Here is a 23,820-nt window from a genome sequence, read left to right as displayed (position 1 = left end):
AGAAGCCAAAAAATGAGAAAGCGATTATTTATTAGAATTTCACTATATATGCATTTATATAATGGTTAATTGAGCTGATGGCATGTAATGAAGGAAAATTAAGGGCTTTGGTATTTTTTCCTCTCTTGGATAGATATGAATGCATTACCAAAGTGACTGTATTGCTGAACTGAAGCATGCAGCCCCACTTGTCACGTGCAGATACACTGTAGACTATGGTCATTAGCAGACCAATTATCCCTTACTATTTTTTTTCCCTCTAGGTCTTTTATCTTGCTATTGCAATTGAGGTTTAGAACTGTAATGCCAGCCATTCTCTGCTGACATTTGGACCTTACAGTGACACCAAACTATCAAAATGTATGTATCACTTGGAGTGGATGAAAGAAAAAGTAAAGGATGGAAGAACCAAATGGCAATATAATTCCTCATAAAGAAAATTCCTGTACAAGACTGCAACATGGAGCATTTATCTTTGCTTTTACCAGATTGGGTATAGACTGCTTACAGATCTGAGAGTTACATCTATATTTTCTCTACCTTTGGAACTGTCTTCAACTCTTATAAACTGCCCTGCGAATATTTGAGTAGAACCTCACTAGTGAGGGCTATCTCAGGGAAGGGTGGAAAAGGAACAGCACCTACCCCATACCGTTAGAGCATAAATGGAAGACATTTTCTAATAAACACAATTTTAGGTTTTATGAAAATACAAAAACAGACACCAGACTAATTAGATGCTGTTAGCACTGAAAGTCTTTGAGGTAACTGCTCTAGTGAGTAAATGAAAATTATCTGTAATTAGATTTTGTACACATTGACGTTTTTATAAGATGTCTTTTTAAACATCCTCCTAACAATCACATTTTTATTACAAATTTCTCAGTCATGGTATGCTTCATAAGAAGCTATGGAATAATAAGAATATCATAAGAAGCTATGGAATAATAAGAAGCTCACCTGCAAGCATTTTCACAAATTTGGAAAACCATAATACTGTAACTACTAATTACATAATAATAATAGTAACTTGTATAGTAATAACAAAAAAATAGTTGTTTTTAATAATAATAATAACCACCTAGAACTGGGAGACCTGAAAAGATATAATACTTTTGCTCACCTATTGCAAAGAACTAAGAACCATATTGCTCAGTTTTTATTGTTCTTCCAATCTGTGATATAATGGTCTTTATTCTTTGGCATTGAGACCTAAAACAATTAATGTTTATTAAAAAAAAAAAAAGAGAGAGAGAGAGACTCTTCCAGTTCCTTCGTGGGATAAGCAGGAAGTAGCACAAGCTCAGCCTAGGTCAGGGGCTGTGTCCTCAAAGGACACTGTTCCCCTGACTTGCTCAGCAGAAGGGAAGAGCAGGAGCAAGATCTGATGAAGAGCCACATTTTCTTTTTGTTTTTTCCAAAAATTATCAGAAATACAATGGCAAAACAATGTTAAACTCTAAAAATGGTAAACCTGCAACCCTAAATATTAACCTGCCCACACTGTAGAGCAACCACTCTGAGTGCCTGCCAAGCCTTTATGTGACTATAAAGATATGCTTTATTATTTTTTTCATTATCACGAGTCTTTATATATTGAGGCATTACAAGAGAATGCATGCCTATGCCTGACAAATCATATTTTTCAAAATACTCACCTTCTAGAACAATATTTAAACATCGACACGCATTTGTACAAGACAAAGCCCTGAATTTATTTTTCCCTTTTGTTATGTAATGTTCTTCTTATTTTATCACTGAATAAAATTAGGATCAAGCCACAAGGATATTTGTATTAAGTGGTTAAAAATAAGGATATGTTTGAAAAGGAAAGTAAAGTGAAGGTAAAAACAATAATTTCTGGAAACCAAAGAAACAAGTGAAGAAAATAATTGCATGCCTAGGATTCTAAGTAAGACAAACTTGGCTTCAAACCTTCCATCATCTACTACTTGCTATGTGACCTTACTCTCTAAGATTCAATTTACTCCTCTAAAAATTTCAATGATACCTAATTCACAGACTTTTGAGAATTAAATGAAATTGCATATATAAACTTACCAGTGCTTAAGCAATGGCAGCTTTAATAATGAAGTATTTCTGTTGTTTATAATGCAGTTCTAGGGCTGAATGTTATAAGTCTATGCAAGTGTCTAAATTAATCTTTTTTTCAGACATCATGTACAGGAGACATCTTAACTCAGTTTTGACCCTAACTGAGCCATATTACTGGTGGATTGCCAGTCTCTATTTTCTCTTACTCAAGCAGGGCAATGCTACTCCATGCAGTAATTTTCAAAGTCTGGTGTCAGACCAAAAACATCAGCATCATTCAGGAACTTGATAGAAATGTAAGTTCTAGAGACCCATCCCAGATCTGATGATTCAGAATCCTTGGGTGTGGTGTCCAGTGCATGGGTTTTAACAATTCTCCAGGTGATTCTGATATTGGTTAAAGTTGAGAACATTAATTCAAAGGGACTAGGACAAGGTAAACTCCTTCTGCTACCTAACAATGTGTAAATAAAATCAGCTACTACTCACTGAAATAGGTAAAAATAAAAGACAGCAAATGATTATTGAAAAACCAACGGATATTTTTTTTTTTTTTTTTTTTTTTTTTGGCTTTTGCTCTTTTTGCTTTTTTAGGGCCACACACGCACTGTAAGGATTTTCCCAGGCTAGGGGTCAAATCAGAACTACAGCTGCCAGCCTACACCACAGCCACAGCAATGCCAGATTCAAGCCTTGTCTGTGACCTATACCACGGCTCACAGCAACACCAGATCCTTAACCCACTGAGTGAGGCCATCACATCCTCATGGATTTTAGGTCGGATTTGTTACCGCTGAGCCACAACAGGAACTCCCACCAATGACTTTTATATAAAAATGGCTTAGAGATTTAGTCTTGTTAGGTAGAAATGGTGGAGATATCTGGACAAGATATCATTTAACAATGTCACCTGTACATAGTTTTCAATTAACACATAAGCTAAGTGACTCCAATGTGATTTGAACTCAAAATCCCATGAGAAAACAATCTTTATAGAGAAATAAATCATTGAGTATCTAGAAGTTGATCATTAATCCTAAAGATATGTGCATCTCATCAATTACACCTATTTTGGGTACATCTGAGATTCTTCCTAGGAACTACAGAGGATGTAAATGATTGATCATAATAAATGATCATAAATTAAAAGTTGTTAATCTTGATGTTGGAATGAAAAAAATCAGAGAAGTGTCAAAGCAGAAAGGCAGGAGCATGGCAACAGTCTAAAAATAAAGAAAAGGGGGGTAAAAGAGGGTGAGAATGATTAAAGCTCATATATTAAAACAAACTAGTCATAATCTACCGAATGATTTCAGATATCCAAACAGTGGTTGAAGATTACACAAGAAGGTGTACAATCTAACCATCTTAACCAAACTATTTATTAGGTTATGTTGGAAAATAACACCAAATTTTATTTCTGTAAATATGCTTTCTCAGTATACTTCTCATTAGTTTTCCCTTCCACTCACCCACTCACATCACATGCCAGTGGCGGGAGGTCATGTGAGTGTTTGGTTTTCTATCTTGTGAGGGTTTAGCTGTGAACCTGTCTGTCTGCTCCCCACTGTTTCTTGTAGGTGAGAAGTCACCTAGCAACTTGCAGAAAGGCCTACTTTTGAAAAATGTTTTCAAAAGAGTTTGTGTTACCTTAAAAATACATGCATTCTCGCTTAGAAGATCACCTCTAAGAATCAAAGTTATGTCCCACAATTTGTATCCATCTACTTGAAAGAATTAATTCACCTAGCAATTTTGTTGCTTTTGTTTAATTGGTAAAGGAGAAAACACATAGTGTCTCTTTGTTTTATAAAGTATATTATACTGAAATTTGAAATAAAGAAAATGGATGTGGCAAAAATGTGAAAATGAATTTAACAAAGATTTCCATTAAATAACCATTTCCTCTGGCATAATTAAAACATGATTTGAATTTCAGTTTACTTTTCAGGGAAATATATGTTGCAAAGAGAAAAAGGGTATTTCAAATAAAAAATTTCCCTGTACTTGGGTAACTGCTAAATCCAATAGCATTATTTTGGCTAAGAAGAAATGATTCATAATTTCCTGGGGGATAGGAATTCACATGTCTTTCTTCATTTTTCCAATATGAAATTTCCTTATGAATTTAGAATTTTCAAAATGGCCCAAACTGTATTCAACATTAAAGGAGAAGCAGCAATACATTCAGAGCTACGAAATTCAAGATAATGTGATTAAATTGCATTTATGGAGGGAGAATTGGCTCAAATAATCTGAGGTGTTGAAGTGAAAATTATCTAAAATGAAAGTAGCAATCAAAAAGTACTCCTACAGATCTTAGTCTGATAGAGAACACGAAAGAACAGAAAGGTACTTGAGCGCATTTTTGAAGTATGGAATATTAGCTTTGGGTAATAGAAGAAACCAATTTTTGCTAAAACAAACTGATAATGCACGAGAGACACTCTTGTTGCCAGGTAGACATAAACCAAATAGTGATTTGAGAATGGGTATCTAAATGGTATTGTCTTGTTATATGCACTGAATGTAGATTTCAAAAAAGAGGCTCAAACTGATTAACATTTGCTGAAGTAAATATGTTTTTCTAGTCTAAGTGGAGGATCTATTTAATGCTATACAGCGAGCATTGCAGAATCGATTAACACACTAATGAGGTGAACTATAGAAATCAAAGAAGAAAATAACAAGATCCATAGATAAAGCTCCTGTTTTATATCAGCTATTAATGTAGGTTTACAAACAGTTCAGAAAAATCTAAGATTTTGAGGATGACGAGTTGAAAGCATGAATGCATATTTTTAAGCTCTAAGTGATGGGGTTGGCTAATTGTCAGAAATGAAAATTTTGCTGGCCAGAGAGATTTGTTCTCATTTATAGGTGGAATTAGAATTATTTAGTATGTGATAACAAAGGTCTTGTACCTTCACATCCTCTCTCTATCTGTCCATTGCAGAAAAGAGCATCTGAGATGAGGTCCGGAAGTCGTCCATTTAAATCAACTGATGCCAGGCAGCCTTGAAAGCCCTCCTTGGCATGGACAAGTTTTGGCAAGGATTTGTATGTTTCTTTGGCCACTCCTCCTATATACAAGTCACCTGTGGGAAGATAAAAATTTTGGTCACAAAAGTAACTTGTCATTGACTTTAAAGAATAGTAAGACACACAAAAATAAGAGTGAAGTTTACACTTCATTAAATTCATTTTCAAAATAAATTTATAATGAGGTATTTTCTTAAAAACACAAAACAACGTAAGTGCTAGAATAATACTATGCACTGGAAGAAATTTCTAGAAGCTATCTCCACAGAGAACTGAGTTCAATATCATAGGGACAAATGGAAGGAACACGGGCCATGAAGTGCTCCCTGAATTAAAATCTGAGTCAATTTACTTACCAACTCTTTGGCTTTGAGCTTTTTTTTTTTTTTTTTTTTTTAGTTTCTCTGATCAATAGTAACCTCATTTCTAAAATGGGAAATATAAAGCCTATCCCATAGGGGTGTGTGAGAATTAAATGAGATAAAATAATAGAAAGTATCTACCAAAATGAAAATACATAGTAGATATTAGTAGGTGGTACTGTTATCAAATCTACCTTCTGAATTGAGAATTCTAGGCCTTTTTGTTAACTAGAAGTGCAACAAATTCTAAATGTCTAATGTCTAAAATTGCCTTATCTAGTGTGCTTAAACCTCTTATCCTTGCTTGCACATATCTTATTCACTAACTCCCAGGGTAGGCTATGTATGCCTAAATATTACATCCCTTCTCAAGAATTTAATTTTTAGGTAAAGGTACCACTCCGAATTCTTTATGCTGCCCTGGGATCTGTTAACAAGTTATCAATTTTCCCAATTTTTTTAATAGTTTCTGGTGGATCACTTTTTTTAATATGCTATTAAAAATATCTAATTTTTATCATTGCTATATTTTTTAAAGTTTGTATGATTTTTATTTTTCCGTTATAGTTGATTTACAGTGTTCTGTCAATTTCTACTATACAGCAAAGTGGAGTACTTCTGGTGGATCGCTTTGCTCTGCTTTGTCATCTTCATGTCTCCAAGTTTGAGTTTCCCATCTTTATGAACTATTATTTAAAAAAGAGATTGCAATCCAAGTTTGAGTCTGTTTACATTCTATTAAAGTTTGTTCACTATATCTGGGAGTTCCTCCTGTGGTGCAGTGGTTTAAGAATCTGACTATAGTGGCTGAGGTCACTGTGGAGGCACGGGTTCAATCTCTGGCCCACTGCAATGAATTACAGCTGTGGTTCAGAGTCAATCCCTGGCCCAGTAACTTTCATATGCCACAGGTGTGGCCATAAAAATTAAAAAAAAAAAAAAGGATTATTCACCATATCTGGATAGCATGGAATAGATATAATTGACTCTAGTATAAATACTTAATCAATACAGAATGTAAGGAGGGTGACCCCCAGATTCCATAATACACTACTCCTGTTTACAAGTCCTAACAACATATTCTATTTAACTACTCACTTCTCTGACTTCGCATTGCCATTTGAATTTTCTCTCTCACATTAACCATTTTATCTAATGATCATGCCACCTGATACCTTCTCCCACTGTAATACAAAGCTCCTATGTTCCTAATGTTTATCTTTACCCCTTTGTATGTTTTTTAATAGACCCTGGGATCAAGAAGAACAGGCATATATCCTGATGCTCATGCTATTTGTTGAGTCATAAGTAACAAAGTCCTTGGTCTCTGACCTAGAAACCTTGTGGATTCTTCCAGCACCCCCCAAACAGACAAGCTCAACTAATAGACATAAGTAGGGTAAAAATCAAACAACAGATAGAACATTCCTGGACTGTACTGATAAATACATTGTGCTCACTTAAAGTCGTTTGGCCATAAAAACTGAGAATTTAGATCCCTGACCTGCTAACTAAAGTTCTAAGTATTAGACTAAGATGCCACTGATCCTGCATAATATGTATTGAAGGTACTGGATGTGTTGGCTTTACCCTCCTCTTAAATAAAATAAAACATGTGTTGACTATTAACCGTCATTCTTAATATTAAAGGATCACATGTCTTTGTTCTGAAATGGGATATTATTATTGAAATATTTGATTTCCTTCCATATTTTCTTTCTCTCCTTAGTCTTTCCTCTCACTTAAATTTCAAGTGATAGTATTTTACTTGCCTCGGAGAAGGAATACACATCAAAAAATCAAAGACATAAAATTATCTTCATGTATTTGACCCTTAACATCCAAGGCTCTTTGAGGAGTGAAATGGATAGAATATGTAGACAATTACATGAGAAAAGTAAAGCTTTCCTACCCCTCATGTGGTCAAGCAGGAGACAAAAGTGGAGAATTGTGAACAGAGTCATTGCCAAAAAGAGAGCATAGTGCTTCTCTCTGAGGCTTGAGTCCTGGTGGAAGTCAAATCCTCGGGTAGGTTGAGGAAAGTAATGTTGATTTGTATGCATTTCCTCAAGAGAACCCAGAGGTAGCAGTGAGATCCTGGAGAAGAAAGAGCTTCCTGGTAGATTTAGACATGCTGGGAGCTTAGCCTTACAGATCTTCCCACATTCCACTGTGGTGTGGAAGCAACAAAATTCCCAGAGTGGCACAGAACAAGCAGAAAAGGGCTGGCCTGAGACGGTCATGCACACAAGAATGAAGATGCTGCGTAACCATTCAGTGAGCACCTGAGCTATGAAGAGAGAGTATCTGAGGCCAGATCCTGTGCAACCTCTCTCTCCCTACCTTCCAAAAGATTGGTACAATGAAAGTCCCTCACCTTCAAGTAATCTAGACATAATCCCAGGGAAATAAGGAAATTAAAATTGCCTGAGATTATACTTTCACTAACGCAAAGAACCGGAGCTCAAAATAGAAACCAAGGGGATAGAAAAATACAGAAAGTTAACTTTCTTGCACTTATGATACTGTGGACTGAGATTTACTCTGTTAACATGTCAAATATCAATACAAGGAAGTGCTCCCTATATTCATTTGTTGAACTAAATTTGTTAGGAACTTTCAGCTCTCCTTTGGGCCTAATGAATGTACTATTAGAGAACAGTAGGGAGTTAGCTGAACAAAGAATTCTTGGCACCGCTTCAGGTTTTTTAGATGTAGAACTTAATACTGAAAATTTTGTATAGGATGCTACCCTATTTGATAATCAATCTTTCTCTTTTTGATTGTAACGTCCTGGAGGACAGACATTATGTCTTTATTCATTTTAGATTGTCCCATAGTGCCTAGTACTGGGATATAAGCACAGTGAGCCCTCAATAAATAGTATCAGCTAACTGATGGATGGAGGTTATAGTAAAAAAGAATCTGGAAAGAAAGAAGAATGATAAGGTAACACAGGGCGAGAGCCAATTCTAAAATGCACTTACTTCCTTTCCCCATTTCCTGCTATGCCCTACTTTTTCCTATTAGCACACCTATTTGCCTGAATATCTTTTTAAAGCTTATTGAAGAGAAGTAATAATCTCTCCCTTGTGTTGTTAAAGAGTAGAAAATATTTATTCAAGCAGCACAGGGTACAAGCCTCAAACATACCAAGGTAGAGGAGTTTGGCTTTATAAGTAGGGGACTCATTCTCATTTTCATCACTGAAGCTGCACTTAGCAGCACCACTTAATAAGGTCTTTATAACCTCTTCACATACCAGATTGTGGTCTCAAGTCCCCAGGTAGGTTGCCATAGGATGAGAACAAAGGAAACCTTTAAGTGTCCTGAGCCCTAGGTAGCATTAGCACTTCATCAAAGATGCAGTTTCTCCTTTTGATCCTTGGGGTGATGGAAGGAAAATGACCCATTAGCACTAATGGGATCTGGCAAGCAAAATCCCATGCATGGAAAGGAAGATAGGCTTTTTAATGGCCCAGTGTATGAACATGAGCCAGGATGGACATCTAGTAAGAGTCAGTTTCCTCGGGACTTGAAGCCATGCTGTTACCCCTTCTTCAAGCTATGAGTGGTTGATTTTATTCATATTCCTTAAGTAGGCCAGGTATGTAAATGACAAGGAAATGATGGAGCTGGGGCATTTTCAGCAAAAGATGCAAAGAACATGTACAAAGCCAGATCATCTCAAATACATGGGGAGTGGCTTTTGTTTGTTAACAACAACAACAAAAAAAAATCAAGAAACCTTTATCTTTGGCACCAGTGTGGGTATGGGGGAGCTGTGCATACGTGCATGTGTGCAGAAGTATCTATAAATAAAAGTCCCACTCTCAAGCTTAACTTCTGTGGAATGATCTGAGGTGTTATCACAAGTATCCATTTCCCAGTAGCTGGGCAGGAATGCGTAAGGAATAGTTTACAAGTTTTTTATTTATATTTGGCTACACCTCAGTTCTGCCATTTACTGATTGTCTCAGGGTGGTCACATTAAGTTGCCTAACTTCTTCCAGAATCTGATTCTTCATCTGTGACATGGGTTAATAATGCCTATCCTGTAAGGCTGTGAGAATAACAGAGATGTAAGTAAGCTTTGGACATACAGTGTACTCGACACATGATTGCTACTAGTGGGCTTTTGCTATGTGTGTTAAGGACTATCCATCAATGGTATAGTTCATTCTGTATCGGTTGCCCTGAAACAGAAAAATGAGAAGTCCTTGTTGTCCCCTTGTCTCTAGTATAATTAGAGTGACACTGCAAATGTCCAAGTCTTATTTTCCTTGACTTAGTTTACAGACAGTTGTGCACCTGAAGTGTGCCTTGTATTATACAATAAGCAGCTTGAGAGGCTTCTTTGACATACTCAGTTTGAATCCCAGCAGCACTGAACCTGGTAACACAAATGGGAAAGCTGCTTGATATATATCTTCTAGTTTGATATAACCAGTTTGAGACTCAAGAATTCTATGAAGCCTAAGGGCCAGGTTGGATGGTCCAGGCTAAAGGTGCCTTATACAGTCAGAGAATTAAAAGGATTTCGTGGACAGTGATTGTAAGCTGGAGCATCATGAAAGAGTTTAGACCAGAAGAAAGTACAGGGTTCATTACTGTGTAATGATATAAATGTAGGGGCCAAACATGGAGAACAAATATACCTAGAAGACAGAATTAATACGGCATTCAAGAAATAGCACAAAAGGTCAGACTGGGCTGGAAAAGAAGAATTTTCAAAGGGGCCATGGTAAATAACATTGGATAAGAAAAGTCAAAGGAAAACCTTGAGTAACATGATAGAATTTATGACTACTGGTTTAAATTAAAAAAAAAAAAAAAAAGGAAATGAGAAGTCCAAAAATATAAGCCATGCAGGCTAGGAGATAAGGGAATTCAAAACAGTAATAATCTGGAGAGAAAAGACGAAATTGCATTTAACATTAAACATGTGTAATTTGAGTAGGAATGCCCCATGGGTATCTGATGATATGAACCAGGGGGCTTAGGGATGTTGGGGCTGGAAGGCATGGCTTGGGAGCCATCAACAAAAGCAGATACATGAAATGGTATAGGTTTTCTCTTGTCTTAAAACAGAGCAGAAGGCAATTAGAGCAAGGACTCTGAGCTCACCTTACAGCAGGAGAATGCAAGTGCCAAGGTATAATTAGTTCTTTGATTCAGCTTTCCTGTTTATTCATATGTATTTTTTAGTGCCTCTTAAACATCTCAGTTTCCTTTAATTAAGAAGAGCATACATTAAAAGGACAACTGCTTTATAGATTTGGATAGCTAAAACTCTAGGGAAACTTAAGGAAGCTTCCACAATTTCTTTTAAGTGGCATCTGGGAAAAAAAGCTTAAGCAATACAGACTGTCTTACTGGCCAGACTAGAGAAAGTACAATTCTGGAGGCTCTGCTCTGAGAGAATTTGACCTTGGACAGCTAAGCTAGAGGCTGTTCTAACTTTCCTCTCATTTCTTATTGTGACTGGCTAGTAGAAAAAGTGCCATCAGACTGGGCTAGTTTCTCAGAGTTATTCTGCAGGAAAGAGCCCTTCCTTACCAAAGGGAACACTCAAACTCTATCCTCTGATTTGTATCTTTATTTATAATATTTTGTTGTACAACTACAAATGAACATCTGCAAGTTAGATCTTGACCATACAAATTAACACAGGTTTTCTTTGAGAGACAAATTAAATGTAAACCTCTTTTTCTAACAGGTATGCCCTATTAGATAGAGGGAAAAATCATCTATAATCCCTGGAGAACAAACACTCGCTTATTTGCTTCATGTTTCATGTTTTTTTCGGGGGAGAAAGCAGACATTACTATTTTCTTTTCCTTTTTTTTTTTTTTTTTGCATTACTATTTTCTGTGACTGCTTAAATAAATGATGTTAAATTACTGAAGGCAAAAGCATGGAAAGTTAATATTTCTCTAACACACCTAAGTTGAATAGTAGACAAACAGACACTTTTATAACAATGCACACTGTGGATTGAACAACAAACACTCTCCAAAACTACATCTAAGTTCAGGGCACACCAAATAGTGATTATTGAAGTCAAAGATAGCAACTAAAATAGGTGTTTTGCTGTGAGTCACTGGATTCTTGTCTTTCATAGATCTCTATTTAAAAAAAAAAAAAAAATCTGGAGTTCCTGTCATGGCTCAGTGGTGAACGAACCCGACTAGGAACCATGAGGTTGTGGGTTCGATCCTTGGCCTTGCTCAGTGGGTTAAGGATCCAGTATTGCTGTGAACTGTGGAGTAGGTCTCAGACATGGCTTGGATCCCGCATTGCTGTGACTCCAGCAAAGGCTGGTGGCTACAGCTCTGATTAGACCCCTACCCTGGGAACCTCCATATGCCTCAGGTGCAGCCCTAGAAAATACAAAAAATAAAAAAATAAAAAAAAATCAGGTCAATTTTAGAAACTCTTTGCTGAAAAGATGCTCGGTGGCCACCAGTTTGAATTATTAGTTATCCTTTATCTTCTATATATCTTAGTCTTCCTTGATGCATAAAGGGTTTAATCCTAGAATAACCTGTTTTCACCTCTGTAGGAGATACCTGTAAACCCTTATCTTTCAGTCTATCCTGGCTTTCCTTCTAAGTTCAGTCTACAAACAAACCATCATTTCCTCCCTTGTCCTTCCACTAGGGAATTACTTCTAGACATCCCTGTTTTATAGCAATCACGTTTCTAGTCTCCCTATTCCTCACAGGGAAATGAATTTCAAAATCATTCTTTAACTCCATTCTATTTCTCACACCTTACATTCAAATCATTGCCAAGAACTGTGATGCTGATGACTCAGTTCTGCCAGTACTTCTGATGTCTGTGCCTCCATCTTCCTTCCCTTTTCCAGTACTCATGTCTGTCTCCCCAATAACCCGTATCTTGTATCCCTGCCTCCCTCCATCCTCCTCATCAATGCCCTATCAGTCTCCACACTGCGTTCTGATTTCTTTAATACCTCCCACCATCTTTTAAATAAAGTGTGAGGCTCAGCGGTATTCAAGATTTTGAGTTACCCTCCCTCAGTAACTTCTTCTAAACATTGAACCCCACAATTTTTGCCAGGCAGAGAATTGGGGTAACATCATTCCTCCACCTCTATCCTAATCTTTAGTCAAACTGTAATTTTTACCATTTCTCCAACACTGCATGTTCATGTTGTTCCATCATTCTCTGCACTATGTGACTGCCATCATAACGTCTTTCCTCTCCCCATGTTCCTATTCAATGTGGGGAAGTCACCTCAAATTCTACCATGTTAATGTGTTTGTTTCCCCAGTCATAGGCAAATATGATCTTTGTATCCCCATAACAGTTTTTACCCCTTTTCTAACAATTACCATTTCTTTCCCTATTCTTTGTATGGCTATTTTATCTTCCCATTGCTTTATAAATTCCTTGAAGATATGATCATGAGCAAAGCATCTTTTTATTCTTATTTTCATTGAGTGGGCACTCACTGATTACTTGTTGACGTATTGAATGAACAGATGAATTGGGAGTTTTCATTAACAAATAATCATTTAAACAATAAGGGTACAGTGAAGGTTTTATGAGTACAATACTCATATTTGCCCCTGGTTCTTTCCACCTGAGAAATAATGAATGACTTGTGGGAAATATTTCTTCCGCTGACCCCTTTCTTGAAGCCATCCAGCTCAGTAAGAGAGTTTAATGCAGTGAACACTTTTCTATTCTGATAGAATAATTAATGAACAGTTTTAAATGACATTTAAGGACTTTGTAGAGGGAGGTAGACAAAGAGAGAGGTACAGAAACAGCTTAGGGAGTTCTCATCATGGCACAGTGGTTAACGAATCTGACTAGGAACCATGAGGTTGCAGGTTTGATCCCTGGCCTTGCTCAGTGGGTTAAGGTTCCGGCATTGCTGTGAGCTGTGGTGTAGGTCACAGATGCGGCTTGGATCTGGCGTTGCTGTGGCTCTGACATAGACCGGCATCTACAGCTCTGATTAGACCCCTAGCCTGGGAACCTCCATGTGCCTCGGGAGTGGTCCTAGAAAAAAAATAGAAAAAAAGAAAAAGAAACAGCTTAGGATATCAATATGTGGTGATGAGAACCCATTCCGGAGTCTTTTCTGAAGTTAAAGTACGTGCCAAAATCTTTGTGGGAAATTAAATTTCAGCCTATCCTGGCCCTCTACTTCATTCTGTCTTTCTCTGTGTTGTCCCATATACAAATATGATCAAATTCATGCATCCTCCACAGGCACACTTCACACTGTGGATACTTTCCTTCTCCAGATGCTTCTACTCTACTGCCTGTTATCATCACAGAGAAGCATGCATCTACTTTCTGTGGCCCTAGAACAGGCCAAACTAACTGCATGGACCCCCGATGCTTTGTCCTCATCCATATGTTAATCCTGTGTCTACTTCCTATGAGTTTGCAGATTGCTTTTCCCATCTAGCCTGTGGACCACCACACATGGACTCCTGGGACTAGAATCTATCTGGTCTCCTGTTACGATCTCTTAGGTCCTTGCCAGCCACAGGTATTCCTGATTCCACAGCAGGATCCCACACCCAACAGTATATTGTTTTTGTTACAAAATCTCTGAATTTCTCCCAAGTCACTGGGATGATGGCATTTAAATGCACAGAGCCCTGACTGAGTAGGAGAGAGCCTCCTTACTGCTTTGAGTCCCTGGCAATCAGTGCAAGCATTGCCATGGTCAAAGCCAGAAATGACAGCTCTGACTTTATCATTATAACAATAACTGACATTGGTGTGGTGCCCTCAACTCTACCAAGCACTTGCACATAGATTGTGTCATTTGGTTTTTGCCTGATGAGCGACAAAAGGAATAAAGGTTATCCTGGATACATGTCACTGATGAAGAGGCTGTCGTTCATGGCTACAATGCCGGAAAAGGGCAGAGTCTGGTTCCAAGCCCAGGTCTCTTCAATCTATGATAACAATGTTTTAATCTGCACTGGTTTACACACTATATAGTCCAAGTGGCAAGGGGCCAATTTGTACAGCTCCACTACTACAAGACATAGGAATGGGACAGAGTAACTTGGCCAGTGAAGGAAAGCAATAAATGTTAGCAGAGTCCAAGCAGAATAACACAGGTTCCCAGGATGATAAGGGACTCATTAGCAAGCGCACTGAGTAATCTCATGAAAACAAAGTCAATTTGCTTCCACAATTATAAACATTAGATATTGAAATTCTGACAAGTGGATAGAGTTATTATGACTCTCAAATTTGATTTTTAGAAGAGAGAGCTCCTACAAAGAGGGAAATACAACACTGGCATCCATTCATGGCCCAAGCTAATTACCTATGTGTGAACAGGTTGGGGGACTCTAGTAAGATTGAAGCTCAGATCTTAATGTTTCCTTGTAGTAAGGCTTGTGGGAAATGGGGAGGGAGTGGGATGATGGGGAGTTTGGGGTTGGTTGATTCAAACTATTACATTTAGAACGGATAAGGAATGAGGTCCTACTGTACAGCACAGGGAATTATATCTAATCTCTAGGGATAGAACATAATGGAAGATAGTATGAGAAACAGAATGTGTATATATGTATGACTGGCCCACTTTGCTGTACAGCAGAATTTCGCACAACACTGTAAATCAACTATGCTTTAATTAAAAAAGAAAAAAAAAAAGAGTTAATACTGGAGTTCCCACCACGGCTCAGCGGTTAGCAAATCTGACTAGCATCCATGAGGACGCTGGTTCAATCCCTGGCCCTGCTCAGTGGGTTAAGGATCCAGAGTTGCCATGAGCTGTGGTATAGGTCGCAGGCACAGCTTGGATCCTGCATTGCTGTGGCTCTGGTATAGGGCAGCAGCTACAGCTCTGATTTGACCCCTAGCCTGAGAACCTCCACATGCCTCAGGTGTGGCCCTAAAAAAAAATTAAAATAAAAAAATTTAAAAAAGAGTTATTATTGACACTATAGTTATGTACAGGATATAAAATGATGCTTTCAACATTCTGAAATTTCTGTTTCCAACTGATAGTTTTGAAAGAAAATTGCCCAGAGTAGGAAAATTTTTTTAAAAGTGTGGTTGTAAGACATAACACGAAGACAGATTCTGTTTGGATGCTGGGCCAACAGACTGTCAGGGAGGACTGGTGGGCAAGTTAGATGGAAATAATAAAAGGAAATTGCCATAGCAGGCTGTGTGGTGACCCGCCTTCTTTTAAACCACTCTGTCAGAGACACTGTGGCAGGTGGAGAGCGAGTTCAGGCATATAAATGTGTGCCAAGCTAACTTTGTCTGATGCTTGGTAAATTTACCTTTTGGTGAAAACAGGGTTCAAATATTTTCATGATTTTTTCTTTTTCCCCATTCAAGTGACAGCCGGTTCAGTCACTGTAGATATCCATCAGCAGCAGACAATCCTGTCACCACTCTGTGTTTCATTTCCCACCTACTCAGCATTATTCTCTTGGACTGCAAACGGCTGGCAGAGTGTCCCCATCTTACCAGCCCCACGACACATTACAAACCCCATGACACCTTATGCACACATGGCACCTTGATCTGAAAGGCACTTTGCCATCTCCTTCTGCCTGATCCTCATACTAGTTCCTCACAATAGGCAGGAAGTTGTCATTATTTCCACCTGACAGGTGAGCAAACTACCCCTTTGGAAAGGTAAGTTACCTGCACAAGGCAACACAACCAGTACAAAGGGAATAACACTGGCAACACAGTCTCCAATTCCCAGGCTTTTGGTTTTCTTTTCCCACTGCACCACGCTGCCTCCTATTTTTACTAAAATCTTTCTCAGTGACAGGAATCTAATAGGTAGAGGAGTTTAGAAATGACTGTTTTGGAAATTAAAAAACAGAGACTTATAACTAGGGGCCAGAGAACTCGTGCACACCTGTGATCTTTCCTGAGATTTCTGAGCAGCTCTGTGTAATTTGGCTTTTTCTCTTTTTCAAAAGAAGTTTTCTCATTTCAAAGAAATTGTCTTTCCCTGTTTCAAAATAAATGCACACTTATTTTGGGTGGGGAAAATCTAGCAGTGTACAGAGTAAGTATAAAAGAACAGCACTTCTCCATGATAATGGCCTGCTTAATGCAGGTCAAAAATGGCATCTGCTCTCAAGTTAGATATACAGAAGAAAAGAGCAAAAAGCCACCAGGGTTTTCTGGAGAGCTTGAAAGGACAATGTGATACAAAGCACACAAAAAAAGCTGTACAGACATTGCCAAAAAGCTTCTAAAATATTATGAGCCTCCTAAAGTCCAATAGAACTCTTATGTTTTCTTAAGTACCTGAAATTTTCTGGTTTTTTTTTTTGAAGAACAAAGTACATCTGTTTTTAAAAGATGGAATATTCTGAATCAGGTAATCAAATCCCAAGGGAATAGTATAGATGATTCCTGAGGGCATGTCTCCAACACTCTGTTCTTCCAATATTTAAGAATTAAATGATTCTTATGGAGAAATGCAAGTAGTTTTCAGGAATGATCAAAAAGTGGGGCAGGAGGGTGTGGGGAACTTTGCCTAAAGACTAGGAAGATGGAGCGCTTTAATAGTTGAACGGGCTGGGAAATAGCCTTCGGGAACAAGCTGATGACAGACTGACAGGCCACTCTCTAATCATCTAATCAGGTACTATATTCATCTGGGTATGCTTTAAACACCTCTAAATGCAAAAGTTCTATAGAATGCACATTAAGGACACTGAGCAATTAAAATTGTTGGCTGTCGCGTTTGAGGAAGACCTCAGAGGCTAAGGGAAAAGAACCAATAAATAGGTTTTATAGAGGCATAGGATGGGAAGAGCATATGGAAAGTGAAAAGAGAAATATTCATTTCTTTTGAAATTATCAGAAGTGACATTTTCAGCACTACCAAGGTAATAAAGCAGAAGTTCGAAGAATCAAGCTTTCTATGGAACAGGAACTATTTTCTTTTATTACATGACATTTTCCCCTAAGAGTAAAATAAGTCCTATCTTTCACTCTAGATATTCAGAAGGAATCCCTTCTAATAGTTGGCAAAGATATATAGTAGTATTTAAATATTTCTATAGATCTGGGTTCAAATTCTATTTCTGGGCAATTCACTTAGCTTTTCTGAGTCCCTGTTTTCTCATCTGTAATAAGAAAGAATTAATATCTCACTCATCTAATTCTTGTAGAGTTTGGGAAATGATACTTGTAAAATAAATTATCAAAACTGAAGTTCTGACTTAAATGACAACAGGACAGGTATATGAGTCTGAGGCAGATACTGAGATGCAAAATTTACAAAGGAAATTGTAAAATACTGGTTCTTGCCTTTGAACCCCTTAGTTACATCAAGAACATTACCGTCATCACCCTTGATCCAGCAGTCCCACTCCTGGGCATATAAATGGACAAAACTGTAATTCAAAAAGATACATGCACCCCTATGTTCACTGCAGCACTATTCACAACAGCCAAGATGTGAAAACAACTTAAATGTCCACTGATAGATGAACGAATTAAGATGTGGTAGATACATACAATGGAATACCACTCAGCCATAAAAAAAGAACAAAATAATGGCATTTGCAGCTACATGGATACAGCTAGAGATTCTCATATTAAGTGAAGTAAGTCAGAACAAGAAAGACAAATACCATATGATATCACTTACATGTGGAATTGAAAATATGGCACAAATGAACCTGTCTACAAAACAGAAACAGATACATAACATAGACTTGTGGTTGCCAAGGAGGAGGAGGTAGGGTGTGGGATAGACAATGGACGGAGAGTTTCAGATTAATAGGTACAAACTATTATAATTAGAATGGATAAGCAATGAGGTCCTACTGTATGGCACAGGGCAATACATTTAACCTCTTGAGATAGAACATGATAGAAGACAGTATGAGAAAAAGAATGTGTGTATATATGTGTGTGTGTGTGAGAGACTGGGTCACTATGCTGTATAGCAGAAATTGGCACAACATTGTAAATCAACTATACTCTCATAAAAAAAAAAAAGGAGTCAGAAATTGGAAAGATGTCTAAGGATTTTTTTGAATTAAGCCTAATGGTGGGATACATTTGCACTACTGCCCCCTAAAGGTAGCATTCTACCTGGGGGAAACCAGTGGTGGGAGATCTAAACAGTGTGTGTTGAGGAGGGGAAGGGGCAGAACCTCATGTAGCCTGGCTGGGAATGCTAATGATCAATCTAGGAATGCCAGCTGCGCTGTCCTGTGCAGGATAGTTATGGGAAGGTGGCCTAAACATTCCCAATGCCTGGCATATCCAGGTGGGCCTTACAAGTCCCCCTTCCTTATAAACACTTGCACTTTAAGGAACACACTGGTTATTACTGTGCACGGTTGTGAGAATTAAATGAGATCATCTAAGTAACTTATTTATAATAGTGCATGGGATGTGATAAGCCCTCATTATTATTACCATTTAATTGTGCTATCATTACTGTTTAGGTAAGATGTTTAACCTTTCTAAGCCTTACCTTAGTTTCATGATCTGTAATGTAAGGCTAAGTACAGCTATCTCGCCAGTTGGTCACAAAAATTAAGGAGATAATATATGTAAATCCTTTATTTAATACTTAGTAAAAGCAGATGATGATGAAGATGATGTGATATACTTTGCCTAAGGACACACAGAGAACAAATGGTAGAGATGACATTTCACCCAAGTCTGTATGACCCCCAAAGTCTGACCCTTAATTATAATGCTATATTGCTTCTCCTATGATCCTTAACAAAAACCACAATAATTAATTGCAAAGGCCGAGGAAGGGTCACTTTTAAGAGCAGACATGGAAAAACCACATTAATGTGGTATTAACAAGAAAGCCAGATTGACCTAATGCAATTCTGAAGTGGCACTGGAAATATCCTCTAATGTATGAAAATGATGGGCCAGCAGCAGCACAGTGGCATTAAAAAGGAGGTTAGGGTTAGTAGATGCAAACTATTACATTTAGAATGGATCAGCAATCAGGTCCTACTGTAAAGCACAGGGAACTATATTCAGTCTCTTGGGATAGACCAGGATGGATGATAATATAAGAAAGGGGTGTATATATACTGAGTCACTTTGCTATATAGCAGAGATTGGCACAACATTGTAAATCAATGCTACTTTAATAAAAAAAAATTTAAATTTTAAAAATGTGCTTTCCTACAAGAGTAAAGATAGTAGAGTTGGCTTTGAAGCTCCTCTACAGTAGCAGGGGTGACTTTGCATTACACCCACCCAATTTTCCACCCTACTTCAATTTTGACCCACGGCTCAAGACGAATTGTTCAGGATCAAGGGTAGAAACTTGTTTTCCTCTGAGTCATGATGAAAGAGGGCTGGAGCTGCATTATTACTAAACCCTAACTAAATGAAACCACTGCCTGAAAATAACAGTACTACTTATTTTTGAGATTTCTGATGAACAATTGTAACATTACCCAGATGTCAGCCATGGCCTCTCTGTCCTTTGCAGATCTAGATGAGATGGGTTTGATTCCAGAGAGGATGGAAATCTAGTTTTTCCTTCCCACTGTGTTCCTGTTAACTCCAGTGGACTCTGATTTCTGCTTTTGGCTTCTGTATCCCAGGCACTGTCTCTGACTCCAGATGTACACACTTGCTGTCTCCACCCACAAAATAATTTGGCTGACCCAAGTGATTATGATTTTAGTCATCTGTACACTTGGATGCCATGCAATGCCCAGTTTCCCACCATCTAGATGACTACAGCCTCTAGCCCAAGCCCCTGCTCCAGAGCAAGGCAAATCCATCCCCCTTATTTTTGTGGAGCAGCTTAAAGATGACTTTTTGGATGCTTGATGGCTCCACTTAGCCCCCAAGTAGATGGTTCAAATATTTCTCCAAACAAATCAAGAACAGTCACATTTCTCCTGTGTGACCCTGCCTCCTATGCCCTTACTCTGGTCACAGGTAGGGCACATATTGCAACCAAATCTACCCGCTCGAGAATTGGGCACTAAGGCTCCTAAACTCAAGTGACTCTTTCCTAGGTATTTGAATCGGTCAGGGGTGGAAGGCCAGGTCTGAGGAGGCCAAGTCTGCCAGTGCTGGTGAAAGCAGAGAAAACCTTTGGAGCAGAGAGGGAAGAGAATGAGGGCTCACCTGGAACCCAAGAGAAGGCAGTTCGTAGCCCAGGTAGAGAATGGAGATGCTGGCTCATGGCTGTCAGCTTTTCTGAACATGGCCTCCGGACATCCGGCTGGACGATTACTGTTTCTTGGGTTCCCTGAGTGCTATACTTTGCCCCACTTCCCCCTTTTTCATTTAAGTTAGTCTAAATGGGTTTATGCTTCTTGTATCCCAAAGACCTTTGTCTTTTTCTTCATTTAGGAGAAAAAGAGGGAGGTCTGAGGGCCATGAAAACTCTCAAGACTGAGGACCTTCCTGAGTGAGATAGGCTAAGCCACGCTTGCCTTCCCAGATGGCGCTGCCAAAGGGAGCTCTTGGCCCAGAAGCTCAGCCTCTAAGAAGACAGTTTGCTGCACTCCTGGACCTCCCTGAAGAGGGATAAGCACTGAAGGCCTGATGCTGATGAGGCTGAGGTCTTGTGAACAGTCACCTGGCCCTTAAGAAACCTGCTCTGAGCATCTGCAGGTACTTGCTTCTCCGCAGCATAAATGGTCTCACCTCTGAGAGTTCATCTTGTCTAATTGCCATCCTGCTGGGACATGGAAAACGCGCACCTGGTCCAAAAGGCATGGGAGCACTAGATGTGTACTTCCAGGAGCCCGTACTTTGCTGTGGGAGGGAAGGGAAGCTCTTTCTCCTGCAGTAGGATCTCCCTGCAGTACTCCAGGCACATGAACCAAGCTCTGTGGCTGTCAGAGCTTAGCCAGTCTCTGTGGGTGAGCAGCAACCAGCATTGGGGCTTTTAGCACCTACATTACATCACCTTCTCCAAACCAACAGCCCCAAATCAAAACCAAGGACTGTGGTCCTTAAAGTTGCATCAGAAATAAAAAGCTGATGGGTGACCCACATGCTCCCCATCACCATCTTGAGCCCATAGTAGGCGGCCATACAACTGGCTTCTCCAGTGAGTCCACAGAAGGCCTCACTTTTCATTTCAGCTCCAGGCTGTCACTTGCAGTCAACTGTGAGTTGGTGAATCTGAGCAATGAAACCTATTTTCCCTGGTCTATTGTGAAAAGTGTTACACTGGGAATAAAGATCACATCTATAACTGATTGCCTGGCTGTGTTGGTCAGTCTTTCCCAGGCACACTGCTCTCACCTATAAAAGGAAAAGTCAGACCAGAGTATCCCCAACATCACATCAAGCTCTAAATTCCTCTGATCCTAGCAGTGGGAAGAGAAATCCAAATATTAGAGTTAGTGGGAGTTGAAAAAAAAAAAAAAACTAAGCATAGTAAAACTATGCCCAATGCAGAAGAGATTCTAACTCAAGCACAATGAGTGAAGGAATGAAAGAAAAAGAAAAAAAGAAAACAGAGTTGCTGGTAGGGATAAAGAACCTAAACTCTGCTGCAGTCATGGAAGCTGATCCAAGGGTTATAAGGAAGCAAAGGGAAGAAGTGAGTCTTCCAAGCCAAGCATTAGACAGCAGGTCCAAGGTCAATGGGCCTGGGAAGGAAAGGACAAGTCTCACTGGGGTGGATGGATGGTGTGGGGGGCGGGGTGGGGAATGGGATTATAACAAACTGACAAAGGCATTATAGTACAGAGAATAGATTGAGACTGATTTCTGCAAAGCCTGGGAATTCAATGGAAACATCAGGAGAGAAACAATAATTTCGTATCTCTAATTGTCTTTCAATTCTTGTGTGGGAAACGGAGTAACAAAAATGTCAAGTCTTACGTTTCTGTACTCAGAGCCTGATTGCCTCTGTTCTGTACTCTGACGATTGCCTCCTGAGTGGTCTCTTTCCTCAGCCTGTCCTCTGCACCGAAGCCAGAGGAATGATTCTTAAGGGCACCGTGAACTCCAATCTCCGGTAAAACAGCCCTTGATTCCCACCTCTTCACCTTCTCTCATGACACTTAGGGCTCTTCTGAATAAGCAATCACCTTGCTCCCCTCTGAGAAGCTACAGAGAGCCTTCTGGCCCACAGCCTCCTTCCCAGGGATCATCTTTCAAATTCACGTGCAATGCCTTGCAAATCTATCTCTGTGTTCACAGCGACTGGGCCTGATGAAGTGAGCCTGACCCCAAACAGCAGGGCAAAAGCCCAGGAAGCTGTGTTCTAGGCAGGTCTACTCACCATAAGAGGTCATGCCTTTGGAGAAATTTAAAAGTGAGACGAAAAGAGTAGACAGAAGTGGAAATGTGCACAGGAATAAAAGCAACAAGGAGAAGCCATGAGGCAGAAGCCAAGAAGAGGAGAGACCAGAAAGCAGAAGAGGAGGACAGAAAAGTCAACTAAGTGGGAAAAGACACAGCAGAGAGAGGGTCAGTGGTGCAGCCCTGAATTACTGAGCAGTGGGCACTCGAATCCAAGGGGACATGTGTGAGGGTTGCTCCTGATATCCCATATGACTATGTGAAGAAAGTTTTTATCCTCTCTGTGGCCTCACTGTTCAGCAGCTGAAAGGATGTCTTGTCTCTCTTACTTCCTAATGGATCCTTAAAATAATCTCCCATTAACTAAAGTAATGTGAGTAAATCTCTTTCCCTTCTAAACTAAAAAAAGAAAGAAAAGAAAGAAAAAAATGTCTAATAAAGATAGCCTAACCAAAAGGACAGACAACACATTCAAGGCCAACTCCTGCTTTAAGGCCAAGCTCAAAAATCACTCTTGTCTGAAAGCTCCTTATTTGAGTAAATTAATTACCTGAGCAACGCAATCGGATTATCAGATGTCACCTGGTTGAACACCCAAATCTTGGGTGTGTTGAAGCACAATCAGGGCCTTGAAATAGAACCTGGATCACTGATGTGGTGCAGCAACGATCTGTCAGAAGCACCAAAGAGCAGCAAAGGGGGGCCGGGTATGTGATCTATTCAGGATTGGAGAGGGTTGGTAGCTGAGACTGGTGGGAGATCAAGATGAGCACAGCAAGAAAACTATTCGTCCTCAAACCTGCTTAGACACTGAATCTATTTGAAAGGAATGCCCTGGTCGGATGATTTCTGATTACAGGGATTTTTAGTGGCCAGGGAGCTGGATCAGGTGTTTGCCTACAAAGTGACATTTAAGGAGGGATACAAGGAAGGTTAATGGGCAGATACCAGTCATGGTGGTAAGAAGGGACGAGACAAGACAGGAGGAGAGGGGGAAAGCTCGCCCAAAGCCTGTGGAGGAAAGGAATCTGGGGTGTGTGAGAGAGAACAAAGGGCAAAGCTCTGCCTTCCCTGACCTAGATGAGGCCTATAAATGTAC

The 23,820-nt window shown here is 39.2% G+C and overlaps 1 protein-coding gene across 44 annotated transcripts in view; it reads right to left on the bottom strand.

The window, feature by feature from the left end:
- NRXN1 (neurexin 1) overlaps nucleotides 1-23,820 on the bottom strand; it is a 1,114,780-nt gene that overhangs the window by 533,842 nt on the left and 557,118 nt on the right. For all 44 annotated transcript variants that reach the window (XM_021088268.1, XM_021088237.1, XM_021088235.1 and 41 more), the window contains one exon: nucleotides 4,980-5,153. In XM_021088268.1, the coding sequence (XP_020943927.1) occupies nucleotides 4,980-5,153 (174 nt within the window). The remainder of the gene's footprint in view (nucleotides 1-4,979; nucleotides 5,154-23,820) is intronic.

Source organism: Sus scrofa, chromosome 3 (assembly GCF_000003025.6).
Source record: "Sus scrofa isolate TJ Tabasco breed Duroc chromosome 3, Sscrofa11.1, whole genome shotgun sequence".
NCBI lineage: Eukaryota > Metazoa > Chordata > Mammalia > Artiodactyla > Suidae > Sus > Sus scrofa.
This window is presented reverse-complemented; position numbering and strand designations above follow the sequence as displayed.